Consider the following 27624-nt stretch of genomic DNA (forward strand, 5'->3'; position numbering starts at 1 on the left):
TGTATAACCAATGTTATAATAGCCATCTCTATACTTTTTCTTATGACTTGTCCTGGCTATTCTTGGAAGATTTACATTCCGAGAATATCTATTTTCCCCATCTACCCCTTCACCCACCTAACAGACCTTTATTAAGCAGGTAAAATCAGGTTAAAACAATTTACCAATATCAGCAGTGATGAGGGAAAAAGAAGTTTTCAGTTTTCTAAGTGGGGGAAAACCCATGATTGATTCATGATAGCTTTTGAAATCACAAATACATCATAAACCTCATCTGCATTCTCGCTGCAACATGGTGGCAAGCAGTAACAGAGCACTTGGCAGGAGTATGACTCGAGGGCTGCAAGGGTTCTTTCAGTTCGAGTTGCCATCACTAAGCAACTGGAGTGACCACGTCACTTCGAATCCCCTTACCTTAGAGCTCCATTTCTAAAATAAAAAGGGATAGCTACAAACCACAGCTCAAGAAAGAAGCCTATACAATCTGGGCCAGGTGCCAAGAGCTATCCATTAGAGAAATCTAGGCTATTTACTACTGAAATCTATGCTATGAACTAGTTCAAAAAAATTGTCTTAAATAATTTGGGGGGTACAGTGTTTTATATTTGAATCACCCGTATTAAGTTGGAAAATTATTTTTACGAATATCTTTTAAGAAATTTATATTTTAGTTTTATTTTTAAAAATATTTATTTGAGAGAGAGAGAGCGAGCATGTCAGCAGGGGAGGGACAGAGGGAGAGAGAATCTCCAGCAAACTGTGCTGAGTGTGGAGCCCTATGTGGGGTTCCATCTCACAACCCCAAAATCATGACCTGAGCCGAAATAAAGAGTTTGACACTTAACTGACTGAGCCACCCAGGCGCCCTCTTTTAAGAACTTTTTAAGTCATTAGGAAGATATCCAGTAAGTTTATTGAGAGGAAAATTTTGTTGAGGAATCGGGGGAAAAAAGGATATCATAATCTTGGTATCAAAGAAAAGGCATGAGAATAAGTAGGATGTTTATTATGTAATTAATTTCAACCTAAAATAAACCAGAGTCCGTCCTTCTTAAGAAAATGAAGAACTTTAAAAAAATTGATTTTATGTTAACCTAAAACAAAAATGGCATGGGTGAGCATAGTACCCATGTGCTGGGGCTATGTTTGTAAGGTTTGTTTAATAGCTTTCCTCAGATGCTACACCAGTAACTTTTGATGATATATGCAAATAGTTTGTTTATTACATTTAGATGAGCTATACCAATTTGATAGCCGTTTTTGAGGTAGTTATAAGTTAGTTGCCATACTTAGCACAGTTGCCAAATCTCTAAATCTTCTAACCTGTCCTTCCTATAGAGCACCTCTCAAATTCTCCACAGGATGTTAATAAAAGTTACATTGGGAAGAAAGAAGGGAAGTGAATTCAGAATTAAGTTTATTTTTTAAAGGGTCTTTTTTATGACTTTTTTTTAAAAGATGGAAATGTAATCTGATAGACTGGGAAGCTCTAAGTTTTGGGGGGGAATAGGGTTATTTGTACTAAAAAGTTTTTGTACAAAAAGTTTAGGGTGTTAACACATGTAAAGGTTAGAGTGCATGACAAATCGAAACTGTATACTCACATTTTTACATTACATTACAACTTTGGATTTCTTGAGTTAAATCCAGGAGAGGATGTATCAAAATTTACCAAAAGCACTGCCTCAGAAAAATACATAGATTTATAGTTTCAAGCTGAAAGCAGTCAAGAAACTATCTTTCATCCCCCCCAAAGGGAAATTATTTTTGTATCACCCTTTGTAAAAAATATTATTTTTACAAGGCAAGTAGTAGCAACTGGAGTGCTTTGACATGCTGCCAGCATTCACAGTGATTTAAAGGTATGGTCATGGCACTGCTACAAACCATATTTTAAAAGGGTTGGAAGCTGCTGTTTTATAACAGGGATATACTTATATGGACTTAAGCGTGGGCCTCTGTTACAGGATTCCACACAAGGATTAATCCATTTATGGTGGGAAATTTTTAGTTTTCAGCCAGCCCTAAACCAATCAGAAATTCTCTGGACAGAGAGGTATGCTATATTCAAATAACACTTTTCTTACAAAATGCTACTGTCTTATTAGAAGGATTTATCAAAGATAAAAAACTAATTGTATTACTTATATGATGAATAACTATTATTCTGATGATATTACTATACTTTCAGTATGAAATGATTGACTATAAACTCAAAATCGTGGGTTTGTGTCTTAACATCTCATAAATATTTGTTAGCTCTAGATATTATTTGGAACTGTGCCCAGAAGACAGTAGCTCTTATTTAGTAAGTATCAGGCATCCTCAACCTTTTATTTTTCTGTAGTCTTGCCATTACTGATACAGTGAAGAAAGAGAGTGCTCACAGTTAAAGCATCATTATCCACAAAGACGTGTATGTCACAAAAGCACCACACTGTAGAGAAGACAGTCTGATGCAGCCCCCAAAGTTCACTGATCATGAATGCGTGAACATGGGTTCTAGGTTCTGTTCTGCCATGTAGAAAGTGGTGATGAGGAGGGTTTTGGCAAGCTTTGGGTACAAATTCCAGCTCTGCCATCTATAAGCCATGTCTTTGGTAAATCATTTAACTTCCCTAAATCTTTGATTTCTCATATATAAAATGGAATACTATCACTTACCTCAAAGGGTGTTATGAAGATTAGTTACAATCAGGGACATAGAGTGCTGAGGTAAGCAGAATTCTTTTTTTTTTTTAATGTTTTTTATTATATTATGTTAGTCACCATACAGTACATCCCTGGTTTTTGATGTAAAGTTCGATGATTCATTAGTTGTGTATAACACCAGTGCACCATGCAATACGTGCCGTCCTTACTACCCATCACCAGCCTATCCCATTCCCCCACCCCCCTCCCCTCCGAAGCCCTCAGTTTGTTTCTCAGAGTCCATAGTCTCTCATGCTTCATTCCAGCAGAATTCTAAGATGGCCCCTCCGACCTGCACCCTCTGGTGTTAGCCCCATGATTATGTTATTATGTATGACAAAGGGAGATTATCCAGGTGTGCCAAATCTAATCACATGAGCACTTTAAAAACATAAATTTTCTCTGGCTGGGCACAGAAGAGGAAGTTGGAGAGATTTAAGGCAAAGAAAGGATTCTAAGCACTGTTAGTGATTTTGAAGACAGAGGTGGCCCTGTGCCAAGGAATGTGGGTGGCTTCTAGAAGCTGGGAACAGCCCCTGACTGACAGCCAACAAAAGAAACAGGGACAACCTACAACCACAAGGAAATGAAGGGAATTAATTCTACCAACATCACCAATGAGTCTAGAAGCAAATTCTAACCCCAGTTTCTAGATTAGAGCCCAACCTGGCCAAAACCTGACTTCATCCTTTTCAAATTATAAGCAGAGAATCCAGCTAAATCTGCCTTGATTTCTGGCCTAAAGCATAAATGGAATCCATTAATAAGTGTTGTTTTAACCTGCTAAATTTGTAATAATTTTGTTATGTAGTAATAGAAAATCATTACAAGTGCTTATTAGTGTGTGAGAGCCCAACCTGGCCAAAACCTGACTTCAGCCTTTTCAAATTATAAGCAGAGAATCCAGCTAAATCTGCCTTGATTTCTGGCCTAAAGCATAAATGGAATCCATTAATAAGTGTTGTTTTAACCTGCTAAATTTGTAATAATTTTGTTATGTAGTAATAGAAAATCATTACAAGTGCTTATTAGTGTGTGACACAGGAAACTTCCTAAATTATATTTCTTGTTAATATCTAATAGGCTCAAACAGTCATTTTAACTTCTTTGGGTTTTAGGTCTTTGATCTAAAAAATGAGGTCTGACTAGTTAAGTTCCAAGTTCTACTCTAAACTTCCATAAGTTTAAGAATTCATTATTTTTAGTTTTTTTTGTAACACACCTTGTGAACAGGCAATCATGCCTGCTGGATCTCTTCCATTCACTTTCCAGATCCATTCTGCAACCTTCTGCACAGTACCCTGGGCCATGCTCTCGGAGGCTGATCTGTAAGGACTGCAGCAGTGGGCTACCTTGTCCCCAGCAATGGAAGATGTAGCAGGAAATCCGAGTGATGAATAGTGAGGTCTCAGGATTTATTTCCTGACTTCCTAACAAGTGTACAAGGTGCTAAGGCCAAAAATGACCACTTACTTTACTTGGGGGGTGTGTAGAAGCAGGGAAGAGGGTGCCAAGGACTGAATTGTGCCCCCCTCCCCCAAATTCATATGTTGAACCCCTAACCTCTAGTGTGACTGTATTTGTAGATAGAGCTTCTGGGAGGTAAAGTCAAATGAGATCATAAGAACAGGGCCCTAATCTGATAGGACTGGTGGCCTTATAAGAAGGGGAAGAGAGAGATCTCTCTCTCCATATGCATGCACAGAGAATACATGAGAACACCGAGAGAAGGTGGCTGTCTGCAGACCAGGAAGAGGCTTCTCACCAGAACCCAACCGCGCTCTGGTACTGAACTTCTTGCACTTCCAGAACTAGAAGACATACATCTCTGTTGTTTCAACCACCCAGTCTATGGGATTTTGCTATGGGAGCCTGAGCTGACTATGACAGGGAGTAAGAAGAATTCTCAAAGGTAATGCTTGTACTGAGACTTAAAGAATAGGAAGAACTTTTTGTTTCATGAAGGTAAGATGTAGGGTTTTTCCAGCTAAAGGAAACATACCAAAAAACTACAGGAATTTCAGGGAAAGCATGTACCTCAGCGGTTGAGGCACAGCATGGAGGGGAAGTGGGAGAGGAGACTAGACAAGCAAGGAGGAGTAGATGTTGAGGTTTGAGGCCAAAGATTTTACCTAAAGGATCAAGCCCAGTGGAAAAGCAATGAAGGTTCTTAAGCTATTGGGAAGTACACAATAGTATCCATTTTCAAGACCATTCTATGGCTGGGTGGAAGTCAGATTGCTAAAACGTGTAGAATAATTTAGCTCTGATTTTCACAATGTGCCCCATGAAGCCCTAAGGGTCCTAGAAGTCAAGGGTTACCATGAAGATGGAAAAGAAAGCTAAGTGGACAGGATCCTGGGACTCTATGTCCACTTTAATCACAGCAGTTCTATGGCCCTAGACCAGACCTGGAATCTTCATTATACTGAGGACAACAAGCCTAGCATATTTTACTCCAGTGACTGTACTGAAAATGGCTCATCTGGAGGTCAAAGACACCTGCCCTCTAGGCTTCCAGTTACGGTAAAAAAGTCGGGAAATTATCAAGAATTCTGAGAGAGAAATGTGTCTGGGTTCATGCCAGAAAGAAGACAGAACTACTAAGTAATACCATCTGGATGAACTGTATAAACCCAAGTGAGGTTGGAGGCTGTGGCAAAACCCTAGTCTTTTATGGCTCCTAACAGAGTAGTCTCAGAGTATACCAAGGTAAATAAATGGAAACATTAAAATAAAAAAGTGATTTTCATGCCACAGAAATCAGCTCTTCTCTGACATTTTTATCTGAATTCTCAGATTATATTGATCTGCAACAGAAAAATAATATAGCACATACAAGAATTACTCTAAACTAACCTTCTGCTTTAGAGAAAAGAGGCTATTCACTTCGCAATGAGCTTTAAAAATCTCATTAGCAGTTTTTGGCAATTGTAGTCAACCTAAAAGATTATTTTGATTGTACAGTAAGAACCATGCCCAGCAGAGGGCAGTGCAACTCTCTACACAGCCCACTGAGAGCATAATTAAGTGGTGTGCACCTCAGGAGCTGAAATATTCTGATCCATGAAATCTATTTTGTGTCTAGTGACTTTACCTTTCAAAACCATGACAGACATGCTGCTATGTCCCTTGAAAAGGTGGCACAGGGAAGAGCCATGAAAGTCTTGTAATTAAAAACCTCCCTGGAAAATTTTAACTCCCTACAAATTAAGAACTGTACCATCATTTCTTGGCAGACTGAGGTTTTTGTTGCCTTCACTATTTAAAACAACTGTCTTTGTTTCCTAAAACTTAATATCTCAAATTTTATTTGTTTACATTCTCCTTTAACTTACATTGTACACAGTCCTAATAGTGGATGAAATTTTTTTATTCTAGAGAGTTTTATATGGAAATACGCCGTACAGAAGTGGTTCTCAAGTGAGATTTATTCTAACAAGGCATCTGCCATCCTAATAATGTATAGTTGATGACTAACTTTTTTCTTCTAACAATAAGGTGCTGATTCTAACTTTGAATAGATTTAGAAACTACCATTATAATCCTTGACAGGCATTGATGAACAACATTTATATTCTTCATAAGGAGAGGTTTAAAATACCAATTTTTAGGTTAATATGACATACTATTACTTTAAAATATGTAAATAAGATCTACACAAAATTCACCTTTTTTTTTTGTTTTCAAAATTCACATTTCTGATCCACTAACATTTGTCTGCCATATACATGCACTTGATTCAAGCCAAGACAATGGAAATGAATTATTATTTTTTTAATTTAAGTGTTTATCGATGTTTCTCAGTAGTAAATATATAGCTGAAAATTTCGAAGATCCCTTAGGTTCAAGTGTATGTCCTGACAACTAGCACATGAATGCTTAATTAACCATATTTATTGTTTATTGCAAATACACAGATAAGATGTGCAAAGTTACCAATTTTTAAGAAAAGAATAATAATTATAATAAACAGTGACAGATTACCATAAATTTATTTGCCACTCAGAAAAGAGACATATTCAGTATTCTAGACTCAAAGGAATTCTGAAGGATAGCAAATAAACAATCCAAATATAGTCACTATGGTACAATTAGCTCAGTCACACTTAGTAATAGGAAGGCAAAATAGATGTCTTTTTATTTATTTCTTAGAAAGGAGTATGACAGATCTACAACTTAGCAGCGATGCTAGAGACTTTGCAAGAGATCTCTGCTGCCTGAGGAAGCCTTGTCAAAGAGCAGAAATTATTCATGTGGTAGTAGTTTTTAGAACTTTACCTCCAGAAGTGTAGTTCGAATCCTTCACATTTTTCTTTGCATTTTAAACAGGGGGCTCCAAATCCTTGCTCATGACCTAAGCCCATCTGTTAAGGAGAAAACAATGTGTATTATAACAGTTTTAAAAAATCTTAAAATTCAATAAATTACACTTCTAATTCCACTTACCACTCCTGTTGATATAATTTCAAACAAATCTTTTATGAGTATCACATTGTTTGGTTAATGATGACACTTAGATATGGATATGGGGACTGGAAGTACCTACACAACATACCTTTAATTCTTATTGCTTTTTTTGAAAAGCACCAGAATACAACTGTGTAGAAGACTATAAATACTGCAAGTTGCAAAAAGTCAATGGATTTATTTCTTTGGCCACTACACATCCTGTATACAATAGGAACGGGGAGTAGAGAGGCAGAGCTTAGAAAGCAAGTCTGCCCCCAATTAATATATTTTACAGTAACCAAGCATATGAAAAAGATTTTAGGAATTATGATTAAAATAATATTATTTCATTTTATCATTTATTATTCATAATAATTACAGGTTACAGAACTTGTTTAAGTGCAAAGTGTAAATAAGTGGTAGAGAAGTGATCTGGGTCCAGGTTTTTCTGACTCTGAAGCCTGTGCTCTTATGCCTGAGGTGGGAAGAGAGGGGGTGTACTATTGCCCTTATTATAGCAGACTATTTTTTAATCATATTAAACAATAATCCTTGGGTGCTTGCTGAGACATGACTTAATAAACAGAAAAGGAGGGGGTGCAGATGAGGGAAAGACACAAGAAGGTAATGTAAGCTCTTTTACCCAACTATTGATATTAGAGTAAAAAAGATCAGCCCACTTCATATCAGCACATCGACAAATCACCAGTGACCAGGCTACTCTCTATTTTAAATATCACATCAGTGATTGCTGACAAATTTGTTACCATCTAGTGCCTGGTGTAGGAATTCAAGCTGGACAAATAATAGATTTTCTACCAGGGCACCCTTTTGTAACTTTACCAAGTTGTGTTTTTGCTATGCGATCTAAATAAACCACATTGTTACTTGTTCCTTGAAAGATCAGTCTGACCATGCCCTGAAGCCTTCCTTTTTTTCTCAAGAAAATGACCACATCCTCTTACCACAACTAAGGTCTACCCAGCTGCTCAGAGGAACCGACATTATTTTTAAGTCAGACCATCTCAAGCATATTCTCTAACGGTGATAAAAATCTGTCCAGCATTAACTAAACTTCATCACTTTTGCCATGTCCCCATTACCAATTTTAAAAAGGTTTTGAAGTTGTATATAAATACTAGGTGACACTTTTTCTTTTTTTCTTTTTTTCTTTCTTTCTTTCTTTCTTTCTTTCTTTCTTTCTTTCTTTCTCATCTTTCCTCCTTTCTTTCTCTCTTTCTTTCTTTTTTGGCATCAAATTGTTTGTCACTGATGATCACAGCTCACAGTACAGAAATAAAGTGGGTTAAGCAAAAAAAGAGAACTGGTTGAGTTTTCTGGTCTTTTTTTTTTTAAGATTTTATTTATTTATTTGAAAGAGAGAACATGAGCAGAGGAGAGGGGCAGAAGGAGAGGGAGAAGCAGGATCCCTGCTGGGTAGGCAGCCTGTTGCAGAACTCGATCCCAGGACCCTGGGATCATGACCTGAGCTGAAGGCAGATGCTTAACTGACTGAGCCACCCAGGCGCCCCTGAGTTTTCTGGTCTTAAAAGTAATGTAATTAAAGAGTTTTCTCCATTACGATATCCAGACTAAAATGAATGGCAAATCTAAAAAAGGGCATTCTTTTTAAAGCTCTTTCTAGTTTTCCATTAAAGGAGAGTTAACAATCCTGAATTCACCTGGTAAATGGATTTCCCTTCATAGGGTGTTCCATGTATTCCTACCAAACTCTGATCCCAAATGAAAATTAAGATGATATTATTAAGGCTTAATCATATAGCTCAACTTAAATCAGCTTTTTCTAAACTCTCTTGTATATAATTCACAGTAAGAAATACATTTTATCTCATGACAGAGATATGCATACACACATTAAATTAAATGTGCACAAATTCTTACCTGCCTTCAAATCTGAATCACCTGGACTGAGCAACACTGGCCTTAATAAAATACTGCAAGCATACTGGAAAAATATCATCTCATTCTCTAATTCTGAATGGAACTTGGAAGCTTAGCTAATATAACTAGAACCCCAATTAGTCAGCAGAATTTTACACTAAGGCCCAGTGCAGTTCATTGTTGATTTATGAAGTTAGCATTGGAAAGGGGCAAATTGTTTCTTTCCTACCTGCTTTTTATCTTCTTAAAATAGTGATCAGTTTACCTACTAGAATTATTAAAACTGGTGATGTTTCATGAACGTGTCTTCTAAAGTGGCCCACATATTCTTATTGTTGGACAGGTTTAGGTATCCCCCTGGTGTAAGAAACTAAACTAAAATCGGGAAACTAAAATCAAGAAGAGAGCTGTTCTGCTCCTGATCGCACAGCTAGTCCAAAGCCTGCTAACCTAACACTCCGCGTTAGGCTGGTGCCCCACTGTGCTGCGGGCAGACCTCCGTAGAGCATCAGCTGCAAGCCCTTCAGTCTTCTAAAGATTCCCTGGCCCACTTCTGCTTCAAGGAAAAGGACTACAAGCCTCTAAATGTAGATGACTGGGACCTTTAGAATGGGAAGACATGAATCTTGTCAGGAAGGCTTGGGGAGGCTCTTGTCAACAAATGATGCTCGAACTGAGCTGAAAAGATGAGCAGCACCTAACTCGGCAGAGAGAGGAGGAAGCACATTCAAGGCAGAGGGGACACCTGATGTCAAGGTCAGTGGCAGAAGAGGGCATTGTTAGAGCTGGGACACCTTAGAGCACTCGAAAGATGATAGGATCAGACTTGCAACAGCCTGAGTGGGTTTTTTCCCACCTTTTCTTTCCCTTTTCCCAAGGAAGAAATAATCTTCTGAGGATGAGACTGGTAAGGAAGAAGCATTAGAGAAAAGCCATGCAGGCAATGGAGGGGATGAGCGGGGAGTGGGGGAGGAGGAGCACCCCTCAAGCTCCACTAGCCACGCCACAAAGGGGGGACCCTTAGGGAGACTAGGAACCTGACTGAAAAAAGCAGTCATTTGAAGAAACGGCTCTGCAGCCTGTCCCAGAAGGCTCAGAACGCACTGCTCCAGTGTTCTTTCTGCAAACGAAATTTCCATCTAGGTTCCTTCCAGTACAGTTTATGACTACCTGAAGAAAGTGTACCTTCCACCTTTTCAAACACACTTTCATTTCCCCAAATGCTCAGACACAAGGAGTGAGGGGACTCTGAAAATATCACACACAGCAAACGAGTAAATGAAAGAGAGTGGAATGAGATCATGGCAATATGATACACCCTCCTGCCATAATTCAATGCAAGCAGTTCTAATTAAAAATAAACATACAAACGAAAAATACACCTAGTTTTCAAAACCATTGTTCGCAGCTAAAGTGATTAAGAGAGAGTTTCAGACTGGGAATGAACTTGTTCTCCTAGAGGAATTTCATTAAAGAAATTATTTTATAGCTATAAGTGTATAGCTATAAAGCTTAAACTTCCGTGAAATCCAGCAATGAAGATCTCTAACCTATGCCACTTCTTGGGTGAGAACTTCTTCATATTCTTACCCTCTTTATCCACCTCTGTTAGGATAAAAAAGCACAATGCCACTAATAACACAGATACGTGGTTCACACTCTGGTGTTTTCCCTAATGTTTGCCCAGGTCCACATCTAGAACTCAATGTGTTCTCTAATCCTGTTAAATCCAATTTATAGGATAAAATTGCACCAGAGCCTTCATATCCCTACTGGTGTGAGGCAAATTTCGTCTATAGCTGTTTCCACCACAACTTAGGCATTTAGGCATCTGCTACCCTTCCCTTCACAAGTCAAACATATATCAGATGAAGGAAAGTGTGCTCATACTGCTCACTAATAAAATGGGTTTCAGAGCCAGAGCTGCACCAGGCACAGTTTCTTGGGGCCTATTTCCAGGCCTTTTTGGGCAGAATTCACAGGAGCTGGGATTCCCCAACTCTTTCTTTTCTTTTTTTTTTTTTTTTTTTAATGATTTTTTATTGTATTATGTTAGTCACCATACAGTACATCTCCGGTCCCCAACTCTTTCTAGTCTTAGTTCAAGGGTCTGGAACGCCATCACCCTCAGCCAATTTCTCTTCCTCCTTCTCTTTTGTGTTCAGGATTCCCTGAAGCGCAGGACCCCAGATGCTTCTCCCTACACCTCTTCCAACCCCGTTCTCCTCAGCACAGGCTGCACCTTCTGGTTAGCATCCTCATTTCCTCAAGAGCCCTGGCTGGGACTCTTAGATATCCAGATCGTATAGGTTAGCTTCTGCCCAGGTGTCTGGGGTTAAGAATTCTTGGGGACGGGAAAGACAAGGAAGGTGTTATTTAATACCCAGGGTGTGTGCACGGGAATGTGGGAGGAAGTGGTGGAGGGGAAGGGGAACCCAGAAAGTACTAGCCCCTCAGCTTAGGCAAGTGAAGCTAAGTGAAGTCCAGGTCCCTGGACTAATACAAACACTAAGATATGTGCTTGTATGTACTAATATGTTGTGAGAATTAGCTACACCAGCTATTAAGGAAATAAAGAAGATCTACATGGCTAAATAGAGAACTGAAAATGCGGAAAGAGCATTGAAGGGAGTCAGGAAAACTGTGATCTGGTTCCAATGTGTCACTGCCAAGTCCAGTGATTTCAGAAGTCTTTTTTCTTCTCTGCGCTTCTTCGTGTAAATAATGAAGGAATTGAGTTAGATCAAATCTAACAAGCCTTTTAATTCTAAAATTATGACTGCAAATCAGGTTTCAGATTAACTTGATCTGAGTGTTACTTGGCATGGTCTTCTCAACATTTAAACACTAAATAGTCCTTTGAGAAAGCTAATAGATTATTGGCTCTTATAGGTCAGAATCATTTGGAATTCAGTTTGGAAGAGTAGTTTATAAAGGAAACAAAAAATTTAAGTTCTGAGGGATAAGACACATTTCTGTTGGGGCACCTGGGTGGCTCAGTCGTTAAGCATGTGCCTTCTGCTCAGGTCGTGATCCCAGGGTCCTGGGATCGAGTCCCACGTCAGACTCCCTGCACAGCGGGAAGCCTGCTTCTCCCTCTCCCACTCACCCTGCTTGTGTTCCCTCTCTCGCCGTGTCTCTTTCTGTCAAATAAATAAAATCTTAAAAAAAAAAAAGACACAGTTCTGTTGCATGTAATTATTTTAGCAGCAAATGTGATATGGTATTCCCTGCAGAGTCAACACTTGGTGCCTTAAAAACACATGTTTTTCATAAGCACACAGGTCCAAAAGCTCTCTACTTCACGTAATTTTAGTAACACATTCTGGCCAGCATCAATACAAGGATATGACAGATTAATTTTTCTTCTTCAGTGTCCAAAAAACCAGATCCTTTGGATTGACTATATTTGGAAAACTACAGTCAGACTTTAGGAATACCTATCAAAGTCCTTTGAAAAAATAAAAATGACTCTATAGTATTTATCCTGAAATACTAGTCCTAGACAAATAAGATTTTTTAAATATCCTTAACTATACGTTCCAGGTATTGAACTTACATTACCATGATCTATGTCTCAAAACACCCCTTGTCCCCTGTTTATTCTAGGGAAAGAAATGGGAATGGAATCAATTTCTCCATATTCATAATTTCAGGTAACCAGATAGGTTGGCAACATTTCAAGTGACCCTGCTGACCCAGGAAAGGGTATTCAATATCAGATACTTTAAAGAAAAAGGAAAGAAGGGTAGGGAACATCTGGTATTTCAAATACGGTCTGAGTTGATTTGGAGATAATTTGAGTCTGGAAGATATTATGTAGTATTCAGGGTGAGATCATCTGATTCATGCTGTTTTCATAACCAAATTTCCCTCTGGAGCAAAGAATCATATGTGGTTACTAAACAAGCAAGTGTTACTAAGACTTCTTTAATCATTTTGGAATGAAGCAGACCAAGGTAGATTATAGGAAATATACATATCTTCTCTCCCTCTCTCTGTACATGTGCATGTTATTTACCTACTTCACACATACGCAGACATACATATATTCATATTACACTCTTAAAGAAGCATTTAATCTTGTTCATACAAATGAATATTTTGAACAAAGGAAACATTTCCAAAAAAATAATTCCTCTCAGCACATGGCTCTTATAGAAACTTGGTGTGATCTGGGAAGTTCTCCCCACCTGAATCAATATATTTTGATTCATTGGTGACACAAAAGTTCAAATTGTTTTAGAATTTTTTGTTCATTGGCTGCTTCCCAATCTCTATTTGCAGTACCCACCCCCAACCCCCAGAAAAAGGTTAGGTTACACAGAAAGCCAGACTTAAATATAAAAACAGAGGGATCCTTCAACTTCTATGTAGTTTGGCAAATTTTTTAGATGAGAATACAAAGAAATAATTTATTATGATTAAGAGCTACTATTAAGTGTTTCTAATAAAACTGCTGTATCTTTTTTTTTTTATTGCTCATAAGAACAAAAACTTTCCATCTCATTTAAGTTCGAAATACATAAGAGGAAGAATGAAGAAAAAGTCGTCACCACCCACCTGGTCACACAAACTGGGGCCCAGAGTCCTTGTCCCTGTCTAGCCATGCTTACTGTGCTCCAATTCTTGCTGGTCTCTCCTCTAAAAACTCCATGGTTTGTTCCCCTCAACTCCACTCCACTGCTTAATGTTCACACTTCCATCATGTCAACCTGGGACCACTCTCCTTGCTGATCACTCCCTTTGATGGTGTCCTATTGCCAATCTCAAAATTATTTTAATAAAACCTAAAGATGATCAAAATATTCCCCTTGTTAGATGCTTTTACTGAGTTAAATGGATTCCACAAGTCTTAATATGGCAGAGAAGGCCCTGTTCAATCCACACCTCTCTTGTTCCTTCCATTCCCTTCCTCACAAAGCTCTGCTTCCCAGGGGAGCTCTTCCCCTTTGTTGGATCTCATTCCCCTTCTCCTCCATCTGGCAAAATCCTACTTTCTACAGACCCAACTCAAGCATTAGTTACTATGCGATGCCCTTTTTTCTCAGCCAAATGCTAAATCCCCGTCTGTCTATTATTTAGACCTTTTTTACTATGCTATGACTGTTTATACCTCAGTTTACCCCATTAGAGTACAAGTTTCTTGTTCATATTTGAATCCTGATGCTTGCCACGGAGTCCGAGCTTGACAGAAATGCCAGAAAGTTTTATGTATTTAATACTTGTCTTAATTATCTAAGGACCCTTAACATAGTACTTTTATCCTAGGAACTCACATAGTACTTTTACCCCAGGAACTCCTATTGCATTTCAAATAAGGAAAAAAAAAAAAAAAGAAGCAGCAGCAGATCTGGTAGGGATGGTTATTGCCTGGCATGGTTCTAAGGTGCATCATCTCATTTTATCCTCACAACAACCCTATGAAAGTCTCTGAGGTACTATTAATTATCATCTATCTGCATTTTCATCCAGATGAAGACACTGAAGCAGAGAATTTTTAACTTGCCCTGGGTCAGCTGCATTGCAGAATGCCCATTCTTAACCATTAGTGCCTAAATGTAGGTCATGGACATGGAAAGATCCGGGTTAGATAACTATTTCATAAGTTAGTTTTTTAAAAATAGAAAGAAATAGAATATTTAACTTGAGACCAAGGATTATAGCTCAAGAATAGAATAATCAATTAAGAGTCTTTAGTTGTCCATACCACTTATACAGAAGCAAATGGGAATAAAAGTCTTCATTGTAGATTCTAGGATTCATTTCCACATTCCTTCAGTTTTTCAGTGCCATAAGTACAAAGCCAGAGCCCTACATGAATCTGTATTACAAAATTCACTGCGAGCCAAATGGACCAACATTCTTTTTTTTTTTTTTCAAAGATTTTATTTATTTATTCAACAGAGATAGAGACAGCCAGCAAGAGAGGGAACACAAGCAGGAGGAGTGGGAGAGGAAGAAGCAGGCTCATAGCAGAGGAGCCTGATGTGGGGCTCAATCCCATAACGCCAGGATCACGCCCTGAGCCGAAGGCAGATGCTTAACCGCTGTGCCACCCAGGCGCCCCGACCAACATTCTTTTTGTTCACACAGTAGTAAACCGTCACATAGATTATTGTGTTAGGAAAGAAGGAAACAAGTGATCTTTCAATCTAAATAGTTTATAATAAATTCTATTCTGGAGGTACTGTGTCACTCTTCCTGGAACTTTAACAAATTAGATAACTCCCACTCAATCTGTCCCTACATTTCTTAAGGCAGTGCCAGTATCCGGTAAGCAACACAGGGACTGTCACCAAGGCAATTTGTCTACTTCAGTCTGAGATGTAATCAGGTGACAGCAGATTTCCTAAGACATCTATACAACTTCAATAAATGTGGTAAATTTTTGACAAAGATCAGAAGTAGATCCTGCTCCTTTTTTCTAGGAAAAAAGAATGAATTTTAGTTCTGGTAGGATACCTTGAAACATTTCTAATTAAGGTTTTTCTTAATGAGCACTGATGATTGTGATGGTGGAGGTAAAAGTACCTCAACGACCATTTGTCAAGCTGTTACCACTGCCAGACACAATACATACACCATCCCATTCAATTCTCCAGACAACCTATGCGAAAGTGTTATCTTCCTTATTTCACAAATAAGGAAACTGTGACTTGGACGGATTGAGTAATTTCTCCAAGACTGCCCAGCTAGCAAGTGGCAGAACTGAGATTTGAATCTTAGCAATTATAACTCTGAATTCTGAGCTCTTAATTCCAAAGTCATCATTTTTTCTTCTCCAAAATGAGAGTTTGAAGATAAATAATAATTTAAATAAGTAATATTCCTCATCTGTAACTTCTCTGGAACAATAGGTTTTGATCTGAAAGACTGCCTTTTCCTCTCTAGCCAGGAGCTCCTCCTTCCTGGACAAATGTGAGACTGATTATAAGGAACCTGAATGTCTGCACACCAGCTGCACGAACACTGAAAGCCCCAAGGTGATTATTCACACATGCAAGAGGGCCGCAAAAGAATGGGGTGTGAGTCAAGCAAGATCTCCAGGGTCCTGATGCAAAATAGATTTCTTCCAATGTTATATCAAGAGAAAAAATATTTTAAAAGAAACAATGAATCCAAAATATATTTATATCACCCCCTGGAAAAAATAAAATAACTAAGACAATGAAATACAGATGAACAAATTAAATCTCAAAGTTGGAAGACCCTTATTCAAAATATGTAGACTTGACATTAGTACTGAAAATTATTTGCTATGTTATATATCTACACATTATATAGAAGATACCATATAGTGGCCAGGGATAATATAATGAGGCAAAAATTGAAATAATACTTTTCATTTTTTTCAAATCACTGAATTTCTAGACTTATAATGGAAAATGTCTGTATTGGTTACAAATTACCCCTAAAACTTAGGGGCTGAAATAAACATTTATGATTTCACAGTTTCTGTGGGTCAGGCCAGCTCGGAGTGGCTTAATGAGGTGGACTGGCTCAAGGCCTCTTGCCACATTGCAATCAAGGGTCAGCTAGGGATGCAGTCACATCACAAGGTCTGAATGGGGCCAAGACTGACTTTAAGCATACCTATAAGGGTGCCTCACAATATAGCAGCTGGTTTTTCTCGGGGCAAGTGATCCCAGAGAGAATGAGAGCACCCAAGACAGAAGCTGTAGCCTTTAATGTTAGAAGGGACATACCATCATTTCTGCCATGTTATACTCTTTGGGAAGCAATTGACCACATCCAACTCACACTCAAGGGGAGGGAAATACACAAGGGTATGAATTCTAGGAGTTGTGAATCAACGGGAGCCATCTTAGAAGCTGCCTTGGGGCACCTGGGTAGCTCAGTTGAGTCAGTTAAGCATCCAACTCTTGGTTTTAGCTCAGGTCATGATCACAGGGTCGTGAGACTGAGCCCTGCATTGGGCTCTGTGCTCAATGCAGAGGCTGCCTGAGGTTCTCTCTCTCCCCCTGTCCCTCCCCCTGCTCCCTCTACCCCTCCCCCTGCCCTCTCTCAAATAAACAAATCTTTAAAAAAAAAAAAAGAAGAAGCTGTCTTCCACAACCTCTTTTCTGTTTTGATTTTAAATCCAAAGACTAAGTGATTTGTGATGATACAGACATATTACAAAGGGAGGGGATATATGGTGTGCTTATCTACCACTTGTCTTTACTTTTTTCCATTTCAAATGTTTAAATGTCTCTTCACCCAAACAGTCATAGTGAACAGAGCTTTGCTCCTTCCTTATAAATATTCTTATTCCTCTCAGTTTGTTAGCTGTTCACTTAGGCAGGAGCAGGGAACAGTCTTCCAGAAGATAGGGTAGAATATGATTTTTAGTCTCTAAGTCTTATTTTCCATTGCTCTAAGCATATATACATACTTCTGTAATACATAAATACACATACATACATACATGTGCTTTAGAACACAATCATAAATTAGAATACAAAATGTCAGGTTTGATTAGCAAGAAATTTTCAGAAATCTATTTAAGAGAAAAATTTCACTATTTTTACAGTATGCCATAGTCTTCCTTAATAAACACATTAAAAATGGAAAAAAGATTTATATAAACTTTATTTTATTACATAAATCTGATGATGGAATTAAGTAAAAGAAAAAAATTACAGCACTTCTTTGGGATGTCAGAATGCAAATTACTTGATTCCAATTAGGCAGTATTTATAGTCAGCAGTCCCTAACTACTTTTCCTGTACTGCTTACCTACTCAAAGCCTAATGTATCCTCACAGCATTATTAGGGAAAAAAATAACTTAGATTTTTAAAAATCTACGCTTATTTTAGGTAAGCAAATGATTAAAAAATGTATTGTGTGTTCAATTTATGCTAGTCCCTTATAAACATTTTTCAAACTGCCTATTATCAAATTATTTTTATACTATTGCTTAAAGGAAGTTGCTTGAAATGTTCACCGATAGAATACCTCCTCTGCAGACTCTACTCAAAAAAGGCGTTATCCTCAATCTGTTACTTTGAGAAGGACAATCCAGGCTATAAAAATGTCACAATTAACAGGTTATGATTGCTGCTGAAATGATTTCTTAATTAGGACTGGCTGAGCTCTGGCTCCATGGAAGGACTCTGCAGTGGCATGTGCTTTTATACGCAGCCTCAAAGCCTCCCAATTATTAGCTATAAAAGGGATTTTAAAAACCTGATTCCAAAAGGCATCTGTAGTAGTCTCTTAAAAGAATTTAGATCATAACAAGCAATCCTAATTTGGTCTTGTGTCACTACCTCAAGAGCTGACTCTAAAGAGTGTATCCCACACATGGCTGTATCTTGAGAGGCTTAAATTAAGACTCTGTATATTCTAAAACTTGAGTGTTGCCATCATTTTTGCCAGGCCTAAGGGCTATAATATTATTTCTCTAGGAGTAACTTGTTATAACAGATGAGTGAGGGCGTGGGGAGGGTGACTACATACTTGGGTTATTTATTGCCATAAACTGCTTATCTAATCAGAGCACATGCAGGAAGAGAGCAGTAGAGGTGTGTTTTCACAGAGCAGAGAATGAAGGGAAAGGGTTGTGGTACTGGCTGAGAGGGCCATCGAAGGGGCTGCCCAGGGGAGCAAGAGGATCCAAGGGAACCTGAAGAGTCAAGCCCAGTGGAGAGCAGACATAGAAAAGGAGGGGAGTGGGGAGAATAAAAAGTACAAAAAGTCTTCTCATTTTCTACTTTTGCCCCAGATTGGCATTCAGGGGCATTTAGAACAAAAACAAAGTCTAACAGCACAGACAGGGGTCTTGGGAAGTGGGAAAGGCAGGAAGAGACAAAGGAAACCCTACTTCCAGATGCTTCGTGCTTATTTACTTACTATCTAGTCTTTTCACACCATCCCTTAATCTGGAAAAAAAAAAAAAGAATTATGTTTACATGGTGTGCTGGGTGACCAAAAGAGCCTTAACTAATTTTTGACCCATTTTTTGATGTCTGATCTATTAGAGAAGTGGTTTGGATTTACATGGTTTTTGTTCTATATTTAGACTACAGGCCAAAGATTTCTGCACTACAAAAGGTACACAGACATCATTTTAAATTTGTCTAGGGTTCAGGGGAAAAACACATGCATATATCACTACCTTTTTACAACTAGGATCAAATGTCAGGCGCAGATAAACTTAAGTTTCCTTAATTTTGATAGAACGAGTAAAGAAATCAAAATTAGATTTGACTAGATTAGAAACAGGGACCATTCTCAAGTGACCAGTGACGTCAGGGAAGCTACAGTGTCCTGATTCTTTATTTTTTTCCCATGGACAGAGGACTACGAAGGTAATTCATTTTCCAAGTTAGAAAAGCCTTCTCTAAGGCCCTTCCCATAGCTTTCAGTGTGGGAGGCTGAGAAAACTTACATTCTAGCAACAGAGGGGGTGTAAATTATGATCGACTGCTCAACAAACTACCCTTAAATATACTGGCTTAAAGTAGCTTATGATCATGATACGCTGCTCATGGCTTTTCAGTTTGGCATCTTGGGCTGGGTTCAGCTGGATGGTTTTTCTAGTCTGAACTAGGCTCACTACAACTGCAGTCACTTTTCAAGTCAACTCAGGATAGCTGGTCTAGGGGAGCCTCAGCTGAGATATTTCATCTATTCCATGTGGTGTCTCATCCTCCATTGGGCAGGTGGGCGGGGCTAGGCTACTTCCATAGTAGCAGCAGGGTTCCGAGAAAGTCGTTAGAAGTGAACAAGGCCTCTTGAAGTCCACACACACAACATCACTTCTACCACACTCTATCGGCAGCCCAGAGTCAAAGGGCAGGGAAAAAGATTCTGTTTCTTAATGGGAGTTGTTGCAAAGAATTGTGAACATTTTTTCCAATTTACCAGAAAATCTCTGAGGAAGATTCTGTTTAGGAAAACATACCCATTCTACTGGACCAGAATACCTAGTAATGTTAAATCAAGTGCCGCCTCTAGAGAACCTCATTAATATAGCTTTGAATCCTTCCCATAGTGACTAACACATGGTACCTACTCAAACCAGTACTGGAAACGATTATTTAAAAATTTTTACTTTTATCATAAAAAATTAAGATCAAAACAATTTGAAAATTATGAACAGGAAACAAATTAAGTGCAATAATTTAATAGATCCCAATTATTGCACTTAAAGTACTTCTTTGTCCTGAACAAAGCACCAGGTATCAATAATATCCTGAAAACATGCTGTCACAAAATTCTTGATGATATATTCAGGTGTCTGTTAAAGGGTTTGAAGTTCTATGCAGAATTTTCTTCCTTCTAGGTTGGATTTCTTGATAACGATCATGATACATCTATTAATTGTCTATGTGCAGGCACCATACTTCGTGCTTTAAAATATTCATCTCAATCATCCTTACACCCTTGTGAGACAGATAGTTGTAACCCATTTTCTGATCAAGATCCCAAGGTTTAGAGTGTTAAGTAACTTTGCCAAATTCACCCAGCTTGTAAGCGCCAGGGAGAAGAAATGAACCCAGGATTCTATAGCTGATAACTGCTGTAATTCAACTTCTCCAAACATTTACTTATTGATGCCAAAGTCTAGTTAACTAAACAAAACTGATCAGGGAACATTAACAGCATTAATAATTAACACTGATTAAGCACTTGCTAACTGTGCTAAGTGTTTACATGCATTGCTTTATTTAATTACACAATAACCCAATAAGGAAGTATTATCCATGTTTTATAGATAAGCCTCCTGAAGCTAAGAAAGCTAAGAAACTTGTCCAAATTTCTAGGGGAGTATCAAACCTCTGTCTGGAGCCATCAAAGTCTGTTTTGCAGCCTCTAAAGTCCCTAACTGTGCTCCAGCAGAGTGGGCAACAGTGGGCCACAGGATGACCCTATTCTCTGGCTTGACTTCATCTGGTCCATGAGAAAGTACCAACAAACATCTCTATTGTTTTTACCTGTGACATCTTAAAAGCAATATGGATATTAAGCCATCAAAATCTGTCTTGCCTCTCTTTACCTTTAATTTCTGCTAATTTCTCTTGGGTTAATTTTCTGTTCTGCTTCCACTGGCACAGTCTAACACATAGCAACATTTGAATATTTGTGAAACCTATTTTCAATTTGTTGCAGTAATTAAAAGATCAGAATTTGTAACTCCTCTTAGAAACTTCTGGCAATTTGCCATTTGCCAGAAAAATGAGTCCTACATTTCTTCACATGGAGATCACACGACTTAGGTGGAATGAATTTGAAGAGGTTGGAGTCTAAAAGCTAATGACTTGAATGAGAAAAGGATCCTCTAAAAATCAAGTAAGGGATACTGCAAGGTTAATTTTCCTTTAAAATTTTTCAAAAGAGCCCTTGAAATATCAGCAGTCTGTGATACTGTGTAGAATATCTTCTGAGCATAGGCTCTGATACATGAGAGATCTTCAGGAAAGCATACTTCAGCCCACAAAATTCAACAATCCCACATTGGCATGTGGGCTAGACTGAAGTAATGACCCCAATTCTTCATGGTCAGATAGCAGTATTAAACATTCACACCCTTGCCATAGCTCACAGTCACTAGAATGGACTTCTTTTTGACTTTCAGTTTGAACACATGGCTGTGGCACAAGCAGAGGCTTAAAATGTGTTTCTACAGTTGGGCATGCCCTCTATTGCTCCAGCCTTTGCTTAAGGGATTCCACGATCTAGAGAGTATGAAAGGTATGTGGATCAGAGTGGTCCCAACCCACAACCTGGAGCCAAACACAGCCTACACAAACTAGACCCCAGTTTAAAATTTCCTCCTCTACTTCAAGAGATGATACAGTGTAATAAATAAGAATCAGGGTTGGGATAGAGAAATAGCTCCTTAACAGCAGGCTCCCTGACACCACTTCCTCAATTCAAACCTGTAACCAAGGAAAATTAGAAATCACTGAAGATCATGTACCTTGGCTTTATTTTAGAAACATCAAACCGAAAATGTTAATGGTGTGAATAACAAAGATTTACTGCCTTTTCCCTTTTCACTGACTTTCCCCCTGATTCATGCTATTTAATCTTCCTGCAGTGCCTTCTTTGCCTAATGAAACCTTATTTATTCTATAGGAGTTAGTTTGAACGTTGTTTCCTCCATAAAACACTCCCAAATTCACCCAAGTTTATTACTTCTGCTCTGGAGACTTCATAATAGTTGTCTGTATTCCTGTGATTGCAGTGCTACTCGGAAATGTGTCAGTCTGCAAACTATTGGTTATCAGTCTGTGATGAGACATATAAAGTGAGAGTAAGCTATGAGGAATTATTAGCAATTTGACAGTAATTTTATGGCTGATGGCAGTTAATAATTTTTTAATTGGCCTTGTCTTTGTCTTTTTTTTTCTTTTAGTAATTCATTTTTATTGTGTGTGTGTGTTTTTTTCTTTTAATATTGGTCCATGACAGATTCAGAATTAAAAAAAAAAAATGGTTCCTCACCACAGCTATTTTGAGCAACCCTATGTTACAGCACTTACTTCATTCTACCCAGCACTGCAGTTAACTTACGTATCTGCCCTACATGTCTGTTCAGTTTGTCTGCCTGCCTTCTTTTATAGACCAAAGCTGACATCACAGTGTTTTGGGGATACACACTCAACAGGTGATACTTATAGAAATGGAGTTTTTGTAATCCTTCATTTAAATTGCCCTTTTAATATTCTCTATGAAAAACAGAGGGTAACTTTGTTTTGGTTAGCCCCCAATTACTTTTATTGTAGTCTTGTACCTCATAAAGGAAGAAATATTCTTTACCTTTACTTTGTGACTCACTCTACCAAGACTTTCAGAGGTTATACTCATAGAAACTAAAATCCACCTGACGTATACAAGATCATTTTGCAATGAAACATGCTATCACTTATCTTCAAACAAAGCCAGGGCAAGTTCACTGTGGCTATAGACTTATTAATGGACTCAGCACTAAAGCATTTGTACTGGGCTTCTTTTGGCCTCTTTTTGGCTGGGCTTACTGCTTAGATAAGAAGCTATGCAACAGACCACCTGAAACCTCTTTTACAGTTTTGCATGGTGGTCAGCACGTCACAATAATAAACACAGGTTGAATCATTCATGATTTGAGGATGATCCAGTATTTCAGATATTAAATATATTTGTTAGCAGCAGACTCGCTGTCATGTGGTAGATGAGATCTCAGCAGCCCTCAACGCCTGGCTTCGCATACAGCTTCCCCTTCGTGCCTTGCTCAAACCCGAGAAGTCCTGCATTCTTAGCAGAATACCTAAGGACCAAACTGGGAATCTTAAACTATGCTCTTCTCCTTTTTAAAAGATGCCCAAAACAAAAGCAGAAATACCTGGAATCATTTATTTTAGCTATGAACTACTCAGTACTTCCATAGATGTTTTCAAAATATACCTCCTGAGTTTCTTGTGGTTCTTTTTTCTATCACCTTCTGTTCTTTCCTAATATTTTTGTGATAGGCAATGAGTAGTGATTATAGTAGTTGATTGAGAAGGAAGGAAGAGAAAAGCAATTAAGAAGTCATTTTAGGGGCACAGCATGAACTGACATTAGAAAATTATAGTCTTGCATACTCTTATATCTCTAATTCCAAATATGACTGGAGCTCTTTTATAGGAAAGTCAAAGACTGGAGCTGGATAGCTGAAAAGCATAACCTCTACATTTAATCCTCTAATAACAATGCTTAAAGCAAATTTTAATACATGGACATTTACTCAAAGGGCAGGGGTGAACTTATCAGTTACCAAGTTATTTTTCCTTAAAATCTTGAAAATCTATGATGTTTTGAAACCTGTTTTCAATGTGGTTAGTCTGTTTCCCTCTCCTCAAAAAAGTTGATTTCATAATTCATAATTTATATAATGTTCCCTGAATCTCACCACCTTGTAAAGAACAAAATAGTTTCCTGTAGGTACTGTATATTAATGATCTAATAAGCATATTTTAAAAAATCATAGTTTGATGGCAGGAGTTACCAAACAAAGACTAGTAATGACTGCAAACAAAACACAATCCAGGGATGCCTGGGTGGCTCAGTTGGTTAAGCGGCTGCCTTCGGCTCAGTCATGATCCCAGGGTCCTGGGATCAAACCCCACATCCCCACATCAGGCTCCTTGCTCAGCAGGGAGCCTGCTTCTCCCTCTGCCTGCTGCTCATTCAGCTTGTGCTCTCTTCTCTCTCTGACAAATAAATAAATAAAATCTTAAAAAAAGAAAGAAAAGGGGCGCGTGGGTGGCACAGCAGTTAAGCGTCTGCCTTCGGCTCAGGGCGTGATCCCGGAGTTCTGGGATTGAGGCCCACATCAGGCTCCTCTGTTGGGAGCCTGCTTCTTCCTCTCCCATTCCCCCTGCTTGTGTTCCCTCTCTCGCTGGCTGTCTCTATCTCTGTCAAATAAATAAATAAAATCTTTGAAAAAAAATAAAAAATAAAAAAAGAGAAAGAAAGAAAGAAAGAAAGAAAGAAAGAAAGAAAGAAAGAAAGAAAGAAAGAAAGAAAGAAAGAAAAGAAAACACAATCCAGGAATGACTCTTGTAGGGAAGGCATTTGTAACCAGGAAGAAGACTTAGTTTGTGTAACTTTATAGGTATAATGTAACTAACTATAGCCCTATCCATTTATGAGCTTTTTCACATTCTAATATATAAAAGCTGCTTTCTCATTCCTTTTACATTTGCCAATAAGATAAATAAATAAGAATTCCTAATTACAAAGTTTGCAAAACTAGGAACCAATACTATGAATTACTACTAAAAATGCCCCTTCTCTATGTTAGAATTCTAGTGTATTGCTGACTTGTAAGCAGTTTTATAATATATTATATTATATTAATGGGTATAATCCCAGTTGTGCTTTTGATCATTTATTTTGATATTTACTTTTTTGTTCTATCATTCCTTTTAAGAGTGTAAATTCTATGACACAAGGTACCTTACCTTTTCTTCCCAGACTACACTCACAAAGTCTAGAAAACTGTTTGGCACATGAAGTACTCATTATTTTTAAATAAATCATCTTACTTTGGGAGAGACAACTTTGAAAGACAATAAAAATTCCATTTTTTTTTCCTGTAATTAAATACCAAGGAAAGTGATATATCACACCTAGGATTATGTGACCTATGCTAATGGAGCAGTTTATTATGCATTTGAAACTTCATACTACACATTTAAAGTAATTAAACTTAATGTCTTCAAGTACATCACAAATCTTATAAAGGTAAATTAAGTAAAAACAAGTTGGAAATAGCTAAGATTTATTAAAAACTGTTTATAGGTTTCCTCATGGAATTCACAGAACTGCATAACATTACACACTATACTATTTTATTAAAATCACACATATTTATATATTCTTGGCTTGTGTGATTTTTAAGCACTTTGGGATTATTACACTTGTTAGACTACTATTAATATCTATCAAAGTCAAAGAGTCCCAGGGTTTGAAGAAATCTTAGAAATCACTTGGTTCTCTTATTGATTTTTATAGATATGGAAACTGAGAACCAAAGTGGCCAACATCACAAAAACTAGAGTGGACCAAGATCTACTAACTCAGCTCAGAGTGATGTCATCAACATCATACTGATAAATAGAAGTGAGAAAGTTGATATACTACAGATCTCTCCATACACGACAGGTCTTTACATATACTGGGGGCTTACTGACCTTTATATTTTCTGAACACACTGTGGTAATATGGTTTGTAAAAAACTTATATTCAAATTAGCATGGAGCCAAGCTGTATTACTACTTATAGTTCTCAGAACAAACAACATCAGAAGTAGTTCTCTTTTGCCAATTTATCATTCTCTTCCTACTAAGTAGGCCTCTCAGAGTAAACCTTGTTGCTCTCTGATGGTCCATGAAGTGAATTCCATGCTCACAAGGCTGGTATAATCCCAGAGCTCAGGGAGAGCCTTGCGAAATAGTCGATCAAACAGTAGTTTCCCACTGTTTCTTAATAGATCTTCTTACATCGAGAATGGGAAATTTAAAACAATAATGTCAACAACAAAAACCAGTTCTCCTCCCAGCACTGATGAATTTCTTTTTTAAACTGCGCTATTCTTAGCTATCTGGTCTGCTGTTCCAGTGGCACTCTGACCACTTTGGTACTGGGGGAAAGAAAGATTTAGCCTATCATGCGATGTATGAGGCTTTCTATCAACTCGGCTTCAGCAGGTAGACAGACTCTTCTACAGGCCAACCCACGAGTGCCTCAATACAGTTCCAGATGTCACTGATATCCCAAAGCACAGAGCCAATGCAGGGTCACTATTGTTCAAGGACCATATTAAGTAGCTAGGAGGCAGCAGTACCATTGTTCCCAACAAAAGTTGGAAAGTTGGAAGAATGCTAGAGGCTATGGTCCAGAATATTATTGGAGCTTGTAAAATGTCATTGCCTGTAAAAGACTCTGAGAGAAGTCCCTTTTCACAATACGTTTACTTTATTTAGACTTTGTTTCTGTCCAAAGAACGTCTGGGAACTTACACTAAAGGGCAATTATACAACACGGATAAAGTATAAATAAAATATAGAAAACCAGTAGGATGGTAATTTTATTGGAATAGAAACCACTTCCTCCAAATAATTACTTAAAACAAAAATTTTGAAATGCACTTTAGGTTATTTCTCTTTTTATATTAGGGTAATTCATTTAACATATATTTAGTAAACAAGGCAAGGATGTAAAAGGACTCAGGGGCTAGATGGCGTGATGGAGAAGCATGGTTCTGAAGACTATGGTTCAAGATCATAGTTAGGTTAATCTGAAACTGCCAGAACCTATCTAAGCCTGCTTCTTTTGTCCTTAAAATGAGGCTAAGGTCCACTTCATAAGATTGCTTTGGACAGCAAACAAAACTATACAAGTATAAATAGGATAGGAATTCACTGCTCAAGGAGCTTGCAATCTAGGTAAGAAGAAAATCATAATTTAGAGGGAGAAAGGAATGAATGTCCTAAGAGTTACAGATAACACAGTTTGGGAATTCAGAAGAAACAGATATTGCATCTAGCTAGGAACAAGAAGATTTCCTGGAGGACAGGGCATGGTGGGGAGGAGGGGAGTGTCTTGAAGGATGAGTAATATTTAGTATTGTAGATGAGAAAGCAAAGTCAAGGGTTGAGGTGATGGTACACAGTAACAGCCAGCAGAGAGATAAATCCCCAACTCTACTTCACAGGAGAGCATAAAGGAACAAAATCAATAGAAAACCTACTACAGTTCTATTCAAACCAATATTCAGGGCCAGTTAGAGAAAGTGACTTTTCATATCCAATTAATGTAATGAATCACCCCATGGGTTAGCAGAGATAAAAGCCCAGCTGAGGACCACTTCACTTTCTTCTGTACTTGTTCTGAGAGACAGAGTAACTGGCTCTAAGGCAGAGCCCTGGCAGTACCTTGCCCTCCCATTACCCCCCAGCTTTGCCAATGATTCTCGCAGCAAGAATGGCTTCAAGCCGAGAATCCAACTGTAGATTTGAACATCCAGGTCACCATTTACTTGCCTTTTCTGCTTCAATCAAGGGCCACCTAAGAGAAAAGTATCGTTCTAATTCCTAATG

General features: G+C 38.1%; 1 protein-coding gene across 1 annotated transcript in view; it reads right to left on the reverse strand.

Annotated features, from left to right (window-relative positions):
• Positions 1–27624, reverse strand: part of TES (testin LIM domain protein) — a 46484-nt gene that overhangs the window by 14959 nt on the left and 3901 nt on the right. The window contains exon 2 of the mRNA XM_045792798.2: positions 6973–7058. Within this exon, the coding sequence (XP_045648754.1) occupies positions 6973–7058 (86 nt within the window). The remainder of the gene's footprint in view (positions 1–6972; positions 7059–27624) is intronic.

Source organism: Ursus americanus, chromosome 3 (genome assembly GCF_024610735.1).
Source record: "Ursus americanus isolate L20-20 chromosome 3, mUrsAme1.1.p, whole genome shotgun sequence".
Classification (NCBI taxonomy): Eukaryota; Metazoa; Chordata; class Mammalia; order Carnivora; family Ursidae; genus Ursus; species Ursus americanus.